This window comes from Marmota marmota, unplaced genomic scaffold, assembly GCF_001458135.2.
Source record: "Marmota marmota marmota unplaced genomic scaffold, marMar, whole genome shotgun sequence".
Lineage (NCBI taxonomy): Eukaryota > Metazoa > Chordata > Mammalia > Rodentia > Sciuridae > Marmota > Marmota marmota.
The window spans coordinates 24,400,287-24,414,823 of record NW_026000037.1 but is presented as its reverse complement, the minus strand read 5'-3'; the positions used below and the strand labels follow the sequence as shown (position 1 = coordinate 24,414,823).

General features: G+C 42.0%; 1 protein-coding gene across 3 annotated transcripts in view; it reads right to left on the bottom strand.

Annotated features, from left to right (window-relative positions):
• Nucleotides 1-570: 570 nt before the first annotated feature.
• Nucleotides 571-14,537, bottom strand: part of Fam168b (family with sequence similarity 168 member B) — a 28,976-nt gene continuing 15,009 nt past the window's right edge. Inside the window, exons 3-7 of one of the 3 annotated variants that reach the window (XM_015479112.2) lie at nt 9,888-9,923; nt 8,125-8,267; nt 7,851-8,028; nt 5,618-5,747; nt 571-5,058 (exon numbers count right to left, since the gene is read on the bottom strand). In XM_015479112.2, coding sequence (XP_015334598.1) covers nt 5,635-5,747; nt 7,851-8,028; nt 8,125-8,267; nt 9,888-9,923 — 470 coding nt within the window. In that variant the 3' untranslated portion in view covers nt 571-5,058; nt 5,618-5,634. Of the gene's footprint in view, nt 5,059-5,617; nt 5,748-7,850; nt 8,029-8,124; nt 8,289-9,887; nt 9,924-14,537 lie in introns of all 3 variants that reach the window. The other 2 variants (XM_015479113.2, XM_015479114.2) reach the window with 2 other exon arrangements.

Genomic DNA, 14,537 nt, shown 5'->3' with positions numbered 1-14,537 from the left:
GACATTGTCTCAAAATAAAAGCATAAAAAGGGATGGGGATGTGACTCAGTGGTGAAACCCTGGAGTTCAATCCCTGATATTGAAAAAAAAAAAAAAAAAAAAGGAATACCATGAGCCAAGAAATTCCAGAGGTATGGGGTAGGGGTGGCTCTATTGAAGACTGGGGTCAATGCTGCAGAGGCCAAGGATTGCTGGGAGGACAGTCTGCAAGACCTGGAGGTCCATTCCTTCCCTGACTGCTCAGCTAGAGCTGGCATATATGACTTTGAGGGACTGGGGTCCACCATCTTTCTGGGCCTCAGCATTCTTCCTGCTGAAATGGGGAAGGATATGAATGACTTCCCAGGTGGACCCTGGCTACAGAAGCCAGAAGAGGAGCCCGAACTGCCTCCTTCCCAAACCACCTGGTAACAGTCCCTCAATCCACTGCCTCCAAGGGGTTGAAGACCACATGACCTTCCCAAAACCCCTAGCAGTCTCCTAACTTGTGGAAAGATACAGCACCTCTCTATTAGGCCAAGCTACCTCTAAACAAAACCTACAATGAAAAGAATCATGAAAACCAAAATATGCAACACAAGTCAATCTTTATTGAAAACTGCAGTATTAATACATAACAATTCTTGTTACAATAAACGTGCTTTAAGAATTTTAAATCTGAGCTCATCTACTCATCAGATTGCATAAAAAATTAAAATAGTATGAATTTACACCTAATTGAACTGGCTCAGAATGGATGGTCCACTCCTTTTTATTGACACGTAAGTTCAATGCAGAGGCGAGGGATGCCTTAACACTGGAAGACAATGCTGACTTAAGCTTAAAAAAAGTACCAAGAGAACAGTGTAAAAAACAGTATTTAAAAATCATTTAAAAAAAAGGGGGTGCGGGACAGTTTCCTATTCAGTTACAGTCCATGAGCCTCCTTGGGGCCTTTCCTTCAAGTGGTCATCACAGCAACCCTGTTAAGAGCAGTCTCAGATCTGGCCCAACTAGTTTATTCTACGGCCCACCGCTCTGCACCAGAACCCATAGTGCCACCCTAGCCAAGGAGCTGCCTGCTGCACCACTCTGGGACATCTCACCCTGCCTGAAGTATATCAGGACTCCCTGACAGAGATGTCACTCTTCTCCCGGTCCCAACTGACTACACTTTATTTAATCCTGCTTATCCTATATGTTTTTCATTTTTCAAATGATTGGGAGCGGGGAAAAGAGACAAACCCTCTAAACCATGCAAGACCAACTTTGCAGTTTCCACCAAAGCCACATCCACCTCAGAGTGTCATTTGCAGTGTATCTGAAGGTCAGCCACCCTTCAGTAAGCTCAGGTGGAGTAAGCAGCTTAGAGAAAACAGACATAAACCTGGGAGATGTGCTAGGCAGAAGAGCTGAACTCTGCTCTCCCTGAAGCCAACCTCACTCCTAAACTTCAGAGATCCTTTTAGAAAGCACCAGAGAGAAGGACCAGCTGCTGTCCCTCCTGCCACTGCACCCATGAGAGACCCTACGCTGTGTGGGCAGTGCTAGGCCAACAACAGCTAGAGCAGCGAATGCTGCCGGATAAAAAGGTGGCCCAACTAATCAGAGTAATACTATTTTCAAATGTTCGTAAAGGAGAGGTGACATTTGAGCTCCCTCTGTAAAGGAGTTCCAATATTTACACAGCTGGTGCATGGCAGCTTTTTACCACTCCCCAATGGCACATGAAGCCCATGGGTACACGAAGCCCACGTGGGGACAACACTGCCAGATGCCAGGGCATTCCAATGTATTTCCTATCACTGACATGTCCCCCAATAAACATGCAAATTACTTCCTAGACCTCCTCTGTCACAGCAGGATAAAGCTACCAGATGAAGCAAAGCATAGATGCCTTGCTGGGGAAGGGCAGGACACTCTAGAGGCCAGGGACCCAGCTCAGGGCTGGGGACCTCTCTACCTCCTATGAATACTACATTTGCATAGCACACAAGAAATGTCATCCAATAGCAATTCATAGGCCTAATAACCACATCATCAAGAATGTTCTTGAAAGATGGACCACAAGAGACATAAAAGGTTCTGGAAGAGCTTATGTGCCTGTTACCATGATTGGCCCGGGCCCCAAAGGTGTCCTCACCTCAGAATCAAGAAGCTCATAGATAACTCAATTCTAAACACTCAGCTTCCAGACCACATCCAAACTAGGTTTCTATGAGCAGAGGAACAGCAGCTACAAAGCTGATGAACACATCTTCCACACCTCAGGGGAGAAAAGAATAAACATTTTTTTATATTCATAATGACATCCATGTTTACAGGAATTAGGTCCTTTGTTTGCCTGTTTCAGTTACTAAAAAAGAACAATAATTCAGCTGAAGAACACTCAAATAAGGAATGTCACATACACAAAAAGCAAAATTTCAGGGAATGTTCCACAATATGCTTGCGATAACAAATTATACAGCTCTGTAACAGAATACTGACCCAGGTTCTAGCCCTTAATTAATTTTACTAGAACTGAATGTTTTAAAAATTACAACCTATGACAGTTTTGGTACTACTCAAATTCAGATTCTTATCTGACAGATAAACTCTCTTTAACAACACATTTCATAAACTGATGAAATGATAGTGTCAAAATGGGAAAGATTTCTACTAGATATATAATGCCAAAGTATCTGATAGTCTCTTAGTTCAACTTCACAAAAGGGAAAAAAAGATTTTAAAATAATTTTAGAGAAGCAAAATGTTTATTAAGCTGATGTACACAGGGGAAGGGGATGCAACCCACTCTTCTTTACCCTTCACCTTAGTGCTTGTGGAAACACCCTGTGTTTGCCGGCCTCACACAGGTCTGGAGATAGTTCATGTAACTTCTTAGGACTTCCTCCAGAATGCATATGACTCTGCCCCTTATAGGCACAGGGAATGTACATGTTTCCATTTTTGTGTGGGGCTTTGTTAAAGCATACACTAAAGTTATGAATATTGTTCTACTCATATATTACCACTCAATTTGGGAAAACTGCCTTCTCTGTCAGTTAAGTCCCTGAAACCCTACTGATATTGCAAACCAATACAATTACCAACACATATTTGTGGAAACGGACACAAATTATGTGCCTGGGGTACATGTCTCTCTCTCTCTCTCTCTCTCACACACACACACACACACACACACACACACACAAGTTAAGTGCTCACAAAGCGATTTAAAGTACTTATCAGTAAACATTCTATGTTAATAGACATTAGGAATAAGGAATCTTCTGTTTACAATGATCCATGCAAAAATATTCCTAAACTTCTTACAAAATAAATGTGGAAAAAGAAAATGAAGAGTACGCACTATAAAAAATAAGATTACCAAAGGCTCAGTGGTCAGGTATTCCACCTACCAGCCAGGCTGACCGCTAACAGTGACCTCCACCCGAGTGCCAGAGCCCTGACCTAGCTGCCTGAGAAGCAGCACAGAATCCTCTCTCAATCAAAGTCCACAGCATTCCAAACAAGGATGGGGTGGGAAAAGGATGAACTTCCATCTCTGCCTGACAGACCCCTGAAAAAGAGCAAGTCTTCATACCTCCACCCTTCTGACCCTCACTGAAAACAGACATGCACTCCTACTGATGGAAGTTGGGCATTTGGGGGAGGGGGGGGGAGTCCTCATGATTTCTTATGTACAATATTCAGATTTTAAACTAAAAATCTTCCCATAATAGATCCTGGCAGGCAAATCATTCCACTGCTACCGGGCCCTTTCTGCCATCCACACTCACTTGGTGCTGAGTGCCTTTAGCTCCAAGAAGAGATGAGATGGCAGAAGAGGCTCACAGACCACGGACACCAACCCTATAAATCTCCTCCAGCTGGTCACAATCAGGTGGACTACTCCAAGACAAGCTACATGATTCTACATTATCAGACATACCCACAGCCTTGCCTCTCTACAAGAAACATGAGGAATTTTAAATAAAGTTTTGTTCCCTTTAAATCATTCTTAAATATACAACTTTCTCTATAACATACAGCTGAAGTCTTTGCCATTCCTTGGGAGCAGGGTGTGGGGACCAATGCCTATAAGTTTTCAACTGACTTCAAACATTTCTGGGGAAGGGGGCGATTGGAATGATTTTCTAAGCTAAATAAACCAGAAGGCAATACCTCATCCAAGTGTTTCACATATCTTCCATCCTAGGAAGACAATTTAGTTCTACTCAGGACTTTTTCAATAAAGATATACAAAAAATCTTCCTTCTCTGTAAGAGAACAGTGTAATGGAAATTTAGATGGCAAGGAAAATTGTTTTGCTGATATGTAGAAAACCCCTTTGCCCCTAACTATACTGACCACACAACTCTAATCTTCCATGATGGTCTTGAAGCATGTCCCCTTTCCCTGGACCCTGCCAAGCCTACACAGAAAGAAAGGGATGCCCACTAATTGGCTAATCCCAAACCACAGTGGCCCGCCCACTCTCTCCCCATCCCTGCAGCTCCCTCCCATGCAGTCAGTGCCAAAGAAACAGATCGCTGAAAACTAAAGTCCACATCCAGAAGCGGCAACCTACATCAACCCCAAAAGGTTGAAGAATCACCTAAGGTATTTCAGGTATGCTCTATGAACATATTCACTTTAACACTTATAACTTTAAGACTTTGCATACAACAGTGCATTAGTGAAACAGTTGTAAAATATGTTTCCATTCCTTTGGGTTTTGCATAAGATGGTTTTGCATCAGTCACTGCAGGTAGATTGAGCAAGCTTTGTTTTTGTGTTTGTTTTTTTTTTAAACATGCATTCAACTAGATATGATTCAGAATAGATTAATACTCCCTTTTTATCATTACAGTTAGCTAAAAAATTGCCAGGCAAGTCCACAAAACAGGATTTGCTTTAAGACCAACCCACGGAGTTAGCTGGAGACTAACGGCGCTGGGACCTGCTGGACCGGGACAGTCGTATTTAGCTAAGTGTGAGAGCATTAAGAAGAAAGTCCTGGTTGGAGGCACAAGGCCTGCAGCACCAGCTGTGGAACCTCAATGATGTGACTGCACAGCTCCATCCGCAAACCTAGAAAGAATGAAAGGTACACAGTCATACAGAGTTCTTCTGCCACCACTGTTCCAAAAACTACAAAAGGACAAGATCCAATAGGGTCAAAAAGGGCAGCAGGGCACAAAGGTGCTGGACCTGATTCCCACCCACCTCACAGAGACCCCCCCAGTTACAACCAGAACTCTATCTCCTGCAACAGGCAAGAGGGGGATGCAAGCATATTCCAGGTAAGAATATAGATGCAGTGTAAATAGTAACTACTCAAATGGTTTCCTTCTCTTTATGGAGTTCCAGGAAGATCAAAAACATAATGGGGTTGTGGCTCAGTATAGAGCGCTTGCCTAGCATGTAAGAGGCACTGGGTTTGATCTTCAGCACCAGATAAAACATAAAATAAAGGTATTGTGTCCATCTGCAACTTAAAAAAAAAAAAAAAAAAAACACTACAATTGCTCTTAGATCAAAGGTCAGGTGCATTTTTTTCCTTTGTGCTTAAAACATGAGGTAGGTTTGTCATCCTCCACAGAGAAATGCACTATTGCCAGGGCCCAGTGAGCCTTCACTGATCACTTACATTTATTTGCAGGGTGATCACCACTGAGGGGGCACATAGCTGTAGGTGGGTGTTCCTGGAGCCCGATACGTGGGCACAGTGACTGGGTGAGGGGCAACAGGAGTTGGGGAATGGGCAGTCAGAAGGGTACCTGGAAGAAAGAGCAGCACATCACCCAAAAAGCAGGTCTACATGCTATATACCAACTCCAGTGTGACTCCACACTGTCACTGACATGTAGGCATGTAGGCCTTTGTGAAGAGACAGGCACCTTGGAAGAGGGCACAGTCCTGACTCAGAATAAAGTCAGAACTCTAATCAGATCACCCCCAAAAGAGCTGAAAGATATTTGATAACATGTCTGTAAAAGGGCTTGTGCCACCAACTGTGGTGGTGCATACTTGTAATCCCTGCTACTTAGGAGGCTAATGCAAGGAGGATCACAAGTTCAAGACTAGAATGGGCAACTTGGTGAGACCCTGTCTCAAAATTAAATTAAAAGGGCTGGAGATATAGCTCTGTGTTAAGAGTGCTTCAGTACTGCCAAAAAAATTTTAAAAGAATATATAAAAAGGCTTTGGGTCTATCTTTACAGAACATTCAGAAAACTTTTCGTGGGTCAGAAGAACCCCCACCCATTTTTTTGGTTCTGCAGATTGAACCCAGGAGTGCTTTACCACAAAGATACATCCAGTTTTGTTTTTGTGGCACTGGGGATTGAACCCAGGAGCATGTGCATGAAAGGCAAGCACTCTACTAACTGATATATCTCCAGTTCTTTTTATATTTTGAGACAGGGCCTCGCAAAGTTGTGATCCTCCCAAGTCACTGAGAACAGGTGTGCACGCAACTGCCCCAGGCTTTTACAAACATTTTAAATAGTATTATCAGACTTAAACAGAAAATTCTCATATATACAACACAGGTGAACCTTAATTAAGAACATTATGTTACGTGACGAAAGGACAAAGATTGTAGATGGTCCCATTTCGATGAGAGTATTTAAGAGTTATCAAACTCAGAGACAAAACAAAATGGTAACTAACAGAGCTAGAGAGCAGGTGTATAGCAGTTTAATGGAGTATAGGTATCTAACACATACAGGATATTCAGATTTGCAAGACGAATACCAATGTGAATAGACTTAACAATATATAAAATTATGGAAAAATTATTAAAAGGGTGAAAAAAAAAGAGAAATGTGAAGTGGGATTTCCAAACTACATGAGCTTCTGAGTACATTTCGAAAATGTATTTTTCCTATAACTACAAAAAAATTCAGGGACTATCTGAATTCTTTTGAGGTCAACACTCCTCAAACCTAATGCCATTATTCCCTGTTGCCTGTGCTCACCCTGCCCACCATGGCCTCCAGGACACAGCTTCTGTCTATGTCACAGTCTTCTCTGCTTTGACAGAAAAGTACAGGAAAGCCAAATAAAATGGACATTAAGGTCAGAAATACACAGTATCCCAAAAAGCCTTCTCTTTGGTAGAATTTCCTTATACTGAAGTTGGAAGGTAGAGAAGTGAAATTCCAATCATGGGCCATCAACCCTTAAAGACCAGCAGGTAACTTAATCCCTAAATAGCAAATCAAGCCCCAGGGCTTCCATGGGTCCACAGAGACATGCCTACTCTAGCCTAGTGGTCTCTTCTGCCCTTGGTTTGTTCTCCTGACTTAGAAGAGGACTGGGGAAGTAAAGCAGATAAGCCAAAAGATCTGTGCAAGTAGCTGTTACTTCTATTAACACCAGACCAGCATTCCTAGATACACTGAAATCTTGCCCATTAACTTAACTTGACCTATGAAGCCAGATCACACTAAAGGGAAATATGAAGAGGGCCAGCCCACAAAGTGTTCCTCCTCAAGTTTTATATGCTCACAGTGGTGGAGGGAATAGTGTCTGGTCACTCACTCCACATCCCTACTGCCAAATGGACTATCCAGCTCACCAACAAAATGACTTAGTCAAATTCAGAAAGTGTTGTTCAGTTATGCTCCACAAGGGAAGCCAGTTGGTTCATCAACCCTTACACCCCATACTCCAGTATCCTCTCAACTGAAAGAAGGGGAAGGAAAGGAAAGGAGTTAAAGTCAAAGGTAACTATCACTTCTTCAAAGAATCACATGTACTTCACACAACTGCAGCCATGAAAAACTAGAACCAAGAGTCAGAGTATTCATAAGCTTTCCCACACCTTACCCCAGCCTTATGGCACCATAGCACACACACTAGGAATAAGGACTCACCTGCTGACATGGCCATCGTGGTCCCAGCAACCATGCCCATGGTGACCCCATTGCCTCTAGGAGGTGGGATGGGAGCAGGGTACACTGTTGCCGGCATGCCATTGGGCTGCACCACCGTGGTGTGATGGATGACGTGAGGAGGTGCTGCATACAGTGGCTGTGTATAGTACGTGCCTTGCTGTGGGGATAAGGAAGACAACTGCCACAAGGTCCCATAATTTTGGGACCTAATGGAACCAATCCTTCCCACCATGCAGGGCATGTCCAAGCATACCTGTGCGTAAGGGCTCTGCTGGGGATAGGCACTTCGCACGGGGTACACGGCAGTCTGGTAGGGGTTGGGGGAAGAAGAGTATGGCGGCACGGCCCCGCTGGTGGGGGAACAGGACACTTTGTAAGGTGTGCCAGGAGTGTAACCTGTAACAAAAAAGCCCATGCCTGAGTTCATGTGGGACCATGCCAGGCATGGGGGAAGGACATGTGTAGGGTGGAGGCAGGTGTCATCTCAACCACGAACAGTGTAACACAGTCAAGATTCAACACCACTACAGTCCCCTCTCTCCTCTACTGACACCAAGCTCCATTTTTTGGCTTTGTGTGCAACTGAAGTGGGGGGGGGGGGTTGCTGAAGAGGAGAAAGTTCTATAGAGCATATACTCACACAAGAACAGGAAATTAAATACTGTCCTGACCCACCAGAATATAAATTAGTACAGCCTTCCTGGCCACTCAATTTGGCATTTAAAGTACATATGTATTTTAATCCCACAATTAGCTGTATAAATCTACCATAAAGAAATAAGCACATATACACAAAGACATAACTTAGAAAGCACACTAATCTCTGGTATTACAGCAAAAACAAAAGGAGAAACTTATCAAACATCAGGGATTGGCTTAGCACCCTACAGTAGAAAAACTTTTGAATCAAAGGAACAGATTGAACACACACACTTACTTGTTCCCACCCAAAATGACATGAAAATGATTATAAAACAGATTAAGGAATAAAAAGACAGACCAAGAATGAAAGTAAAGGCTGGGCGTGGTGGCACACGCCTGTAATCCCAGCAGCTTGGGAGGCTGAGGCAGGAGGATCACGAGTTCAAAGCCTGCCTCAGCAAAAGCAAGGCAATAAGCAACTCAGTGAGACCCTGTCTATAAATAAAATACAAAAAAGGGTTGGGGACACGGCTCACTGATCTGCCCGAGTTCAATCCCAGGTACCACCACCACCCCCGCCCACTAAAAAAAAGAATGGAAGTGAAGAAAGCTTTTAAATCTAAAAAGCTACACTCCATCAGTATTGAGAATAGTCTGATCATAGGACACCACCTATCCTGGGAACTGCAGGACACCAACTTGTTTCCAGAAGCTGGTGAAGGCCTCTAATGGGGAAGAAGGGCTGTGAATCTACTGAGTGACCATTAGGTGTCTGGCTCCCCTCCTGATCCTCTATCCCAACAGATTTGCTCTCAGGTCTGGCGGAGAGGGCCTTTGGCTTACTATGCTCACAGCAGCTTTATTCAACTGCCAGGACGCTATAAATAGCCCACATGTCCACCAGCATACAGACAAACTGATACATCCACACATCAAGACACTGCTCAGCAACCAAAAGGAACAAACTACTGAAAACAGACAACATAGATGAGTCTTAATATCACTATATTAAGCAAAAGAAGCCAAAATAAGAATACATGTTATATGCATCTGATAGTAAGCACCAAGAAAGATAAATCAAAATCCACAATGATAGAAAACCCACCAGTTGTGGCCAGGGGCAGAGGGGCACATGTACTTTTCGGAACCGTGTAGTCACCCAACTATAGTGGTGATGTAAAACCCTATACAACTATCCAAACACACCAAGGTACACAGTAGAAAGGACAACTTCCAGTACAGGTAAACACTACCTCTGCAGAAGCTATTTCTAACATGACCCTAATGACATTCACATTCCCATCAGTGTAATGTGAGGCAGGGAGCAATCACACTGTCACAAAGTATAAAATCTCAAACCACAAACACACTTACCACAGCACCCAGCAACTCCACCTCCAGATATTTCCCCTAGAAAATGAAAACACAGGTCCACAATGGGACTTGTAAAACACATTCACCAATCTAATTCCTAAAATGGAAAATAATCCAAATGCTCATCAATAGGGAAAAAAAATACACTGTGATACATCCATGTAAACACTACTTAGCAATCAAAGATGAATTTCAAACCATGTCAAGCTTTCCAAAAAAGCCAGACCTCAAAAAGAACACCAGAAATTATTCCACTTATATATCAAACACTAAGTAAATCCAACTATTTGACAAATCAGAAAAGAGGAAAGGGTGAAGAAAACCTGGGATGATAAAAGGATTGAGTATATTGTTTGGGCAGTGGTTCCACAAGAATGTGCAACTCAAAATTCACCCACTGCACACTTAGTATGTAGGTTTTTTGTGCATAATCTAGTTAAAATTTTTTCATTTTAATTATACTACTGGATTGTATTAAGTAATGTAACACATTTTATTTTTAATTTTAAAGAGAGAGAATGAAAGACTCCCTGGAAATTCAGTTTTAAATGGCCTTTTTAACCACAAGAAATTCTGCTTCCCTCCATGGGGCCAGGTAAGTCCTAGTCAACTGTGGCTGTAGCCACATGACAATAGTATCCTCATCAGAATCTCCATGTATGTGCCCAGGCTCTTCCTGACTGTAATGTCAGGTTTTCTCATGCATTCCCCAGGGAGTGTTCACACTGCTATCCCTTCAGTGCACCCAATAGCTGGCCCAGAGATGAGTTGTACTCCAACAAGATCCATCTGCATCCAGATTCTTAATCTCTTCATCCAAACCAGGTGATTCCCAACCTCAGCTAGTCTATCTGGAGAGAAAAGATCCTCCCAGATCTCCCTAATTATTTTTGAAGTTCATTAACTGCTATGTTAACTCTAAGTATAAACAGTACCAAAATTTGAATATATCAACTTTTAAACTTGGTTAAAAACCAAATACACAAATTTTCCTCCAGAATTTAGAAAAGCAAGTCCAACTATAAGAGCACTTAAAGAGTTTCTGCTTTAATTTAGAATTTCAATATCCCCAAAAGGCTTGGTCCCCAGTTTGGTGCTACTGGAAGGTACTGGAAAAACTGGGCCTTTGGCCGGAAATGTCCAGGTCACTGGGGACAAGCCCTCCTTCCCCACGGAGATTTTAGAATCCTGTCCCTCTCCTCCTCCTCCATCTCTTTTGCTTCCCAACTGGGAAAATTCTGCCCATCTGGTTCTGCAATAATGTGCTGCCTCACCTCAAAACCCGAGTAATGGAGCTAATCCTTCACAGACTAAGATCTTCAAAATTGTAAACAAGTGGGGTACAGTGGTGCACATTTGCAATCCCAAAGACTGAGGAGGCTGTGGCAGGAGGATCACAAGTTCGAGGCTGGCCTCAGCAACTTAGAAAGGCCCTAAGCAACATAACAAGACCTTGTCTCAAAATAAAAAATAAAAAGAATTGGGGATGTACCTTAGTGGTTAACCTCAATGGTTACCATCCCTGGGTTCAATTCCTGGCACACACACAAAAACAAAAAAAAACACAAACAAACAAACAAAAAAAAAAACTACCACCAAAAACAAAAACGAAACCCCTATAAACCAAGCTAAGCCAGGTGTGTTGTCAAACACCTGTAATCCCAGCGACCTGGGAGGCACAGGAGGAGGATTTCAAGTTCAAAGCCAGCCTTGGCAACTTAGAAGAACCTGTCTAAATAAATAAGGGTCAGATATGTAATTCAGTGATAGAACACTGTTGGGTTCAAAAAACATGAGTCTTTTCTCTTAGAAAGCTAACTATCAGGCATTTACAGTTACTGAAAACTGACAAAAACAGTCCTTTCTCTAACTGCTCATCCTAAGAAGAAAAAAAAGTGATAGCATCACAGGTCTATGTATGTTAAAACTCATCAAAACTTTAAATATGTGCACTTTATTGAATGCCAAATATACCGCCACACAACATTTTGATTATAAAGAAAAAAGCAGTATGGGAGCTATCAAGTCCCAGCTACTCAAAGACACTCCCAGGAGGTGGCCCAGGACAGCTTTATGAAATTCCTCACAAGAGACTGGCTTGCTGGGCTGGGGTTGAGCTCAGTGGTAGAACGCTCATCTGGATTCGATCCTCAGCACCACATAAAAATAAGTAAATAAAGGCATTGTGTCCAACTACACCTAAAAAATAAATATAAAAAAAAGAGAAAGAGACTGGTTTGCTCAGAGAAGGAAACAAGGAACAGCACAATGTGGGAACACCTGTGACTAGACATGACCAAGGGAACATTACACAAGCTGTGTGTCAACACAGAGCCAGAACCTGTCACCAGAAAAGATCCAGCCCTCTCCACAAGGAGGAAAGCCATTAAAAAACAAAAAGACCACCAACACAGATTTATGCAGTCTTGGCAGGCAAGAAGAAGGCAGCTCAGGGTGGAGGGCAGGGCTATCTCCAAAGAAAGGAATAATAGGGCTGGGCAAGATGGCATATACCTATAATCCCAGCTGTTCAGAAGGCTAAGACAGTAGGAGCACAAGTTTGAGGCCAGCCTCAGCAGCGTAGGAAGGCCCTAAGCAACTTGGGGAGATCCTGTCTCAAAATAAAAAATAAAAAGGGCTGGGGAAAAAGCTCAGTCAGTGGTAGAGTACTTGCCTAGCATGTGTGAGGCTCTGAGTTGAATCCTAAGTATCACAAAAGAGAGAGAAAGAGAGGGGTGGGGAGAAAGAGAAGGGGAAAACCAGATCTGGGATAGGGAGGCAGGGAAAGAGAGAGTCTCATCCTATATATCCTCCTCTTCCCCAAATCACTCCTCCTTACTTATTTCTCAGGACCACAATCACACTATAGCAGGAAAAACTCAATGCTGGTTAACTCATAGGTGAACAACACTAATATGCCTCCTACATAGCTTAAATCCAGTTTCTCCCCTATTGTTTCCATGGCCTCCATCAATAGTCCTCCTAGGAATCACCAAACTCATAGCTGACCAAAATGTTAACCATTTCTTTAAAAAGTATCACAATCAAAATATTCATAGAATTATACTTTCTGTGTCACAATTTGATATCAAATGCTAGACTTTTAAGTCTGAGAATCACATTCATAATTTCTAGCACTACCTGATTTTCAAACGAATATGGCCCCCTTTCATCTTGGTGCAGTTTTTTAAAATTCATGACATAGATGGGGCAACTAGAAATATGAACACTGATTGTGATTTTGAGTATTATTAAAGAATTATTTTTTGGATGTAAAAATGATATATATTATAGTTACACATTTTGTCTTTTAAAGATAATATTAAAAAACATGAGTAGAAGGGAAAAAAAAAAACATGAACAGGATGTCTGAAAGTTACTTCAAAATAATAAAAGGGAGAGCCTGGTGCAGCGGTGCATGCCTGTAATCCCAGAGACTCAGGAGGCTAAGGCAGAAGGATCTCAAGTTCAAAGCCACCCTCAGCAACTTAGCAATACCCTAACCAACCTATCAAGACCATTTCTCAAAATTAAAAATAAAAAGGGCCAGGAATGTGGCTCAGTGGATTCAACTCCTAGTACCAAAATAAAATAATAATAATAATAATAAATGGGAATGTGGTTAGCATATAGATGAAAAACATAAGCTCTGAGCTGGTAACTGCTAAAAAGTCAAGTGATAGGTAAGTAGAGATTATACTCTTAAAACTTGTGTATATATTTAAAATTGTTCCTAATAAAGCCTCTTTATTATAAAGTGTATTTGTTTTAGAGTTTAGGCATACTGTTATGAATTAAGAGACAAAAGACATACATTCAACCTTAAATTCAACTTGTGTTAAGTAGATCTTATTTCCAATTATTTTTTAAAATCTGACATAAGTGGACAAATGTGAATATGAGCAATTAAATCACATTAGAAAACTACCATTTCTAAATGTAATAATGTTAAAGAATGAATGCTTATTGTTTTGTTAGAAAGGAGCATTCTGGTTTTGGTTTTTGGTGTTGGGGATTGAACTGAGGGGCACTTTACCACTGAGCTTTCTAACCCCGGCTCTTTTTTTTTTACATTTGAGTCAGGTTCTCACTAAGTTGCTGAGCTGGCCTTGAACTTGCAATCCTCCTGTCTCAGTCACCAAGCCAGGAAGGAAGGGGAATTTCTGAAGTCCACAAAACAAGAGCCACAAAGGCTAAATATAATTCTAAATTAGTTCAGCAGAAAAAGAAAAAAGTCCAAACTGGCAGACCTAGGCAAAAGGTATAATGGGCATTCACTGTACTGTTTTCTCAACTGTTCTGTACATTTAGAAATGTTTAATAATAAATAAGGTTAAAAAAAAAAAGTGCTTTCAAGTTGGGTATAGTAGTGTGTAACCATGGTCCTGGCTACCTGGAAGCTGAGGCAGGAGGATTCCTTGAGACTAGGAGTTCAATGCACTGGCAACATAGCAAGACCCCATCTCTTTAAAATATGTAAAGAATTGGGCTGGGGATGTGGCTCAAGCGGTAGCGTGCTCGCCTGGCATGCGTGCGACCCGGGTTTGATCCTCAGCACCACATACAAAGATGTTGTGTCCTCTGAGAACTAAAAAATAAATATTAAAAAATTCTCTCTCTCTATCTCCCTCTCACCCTCACTCTGTCTTT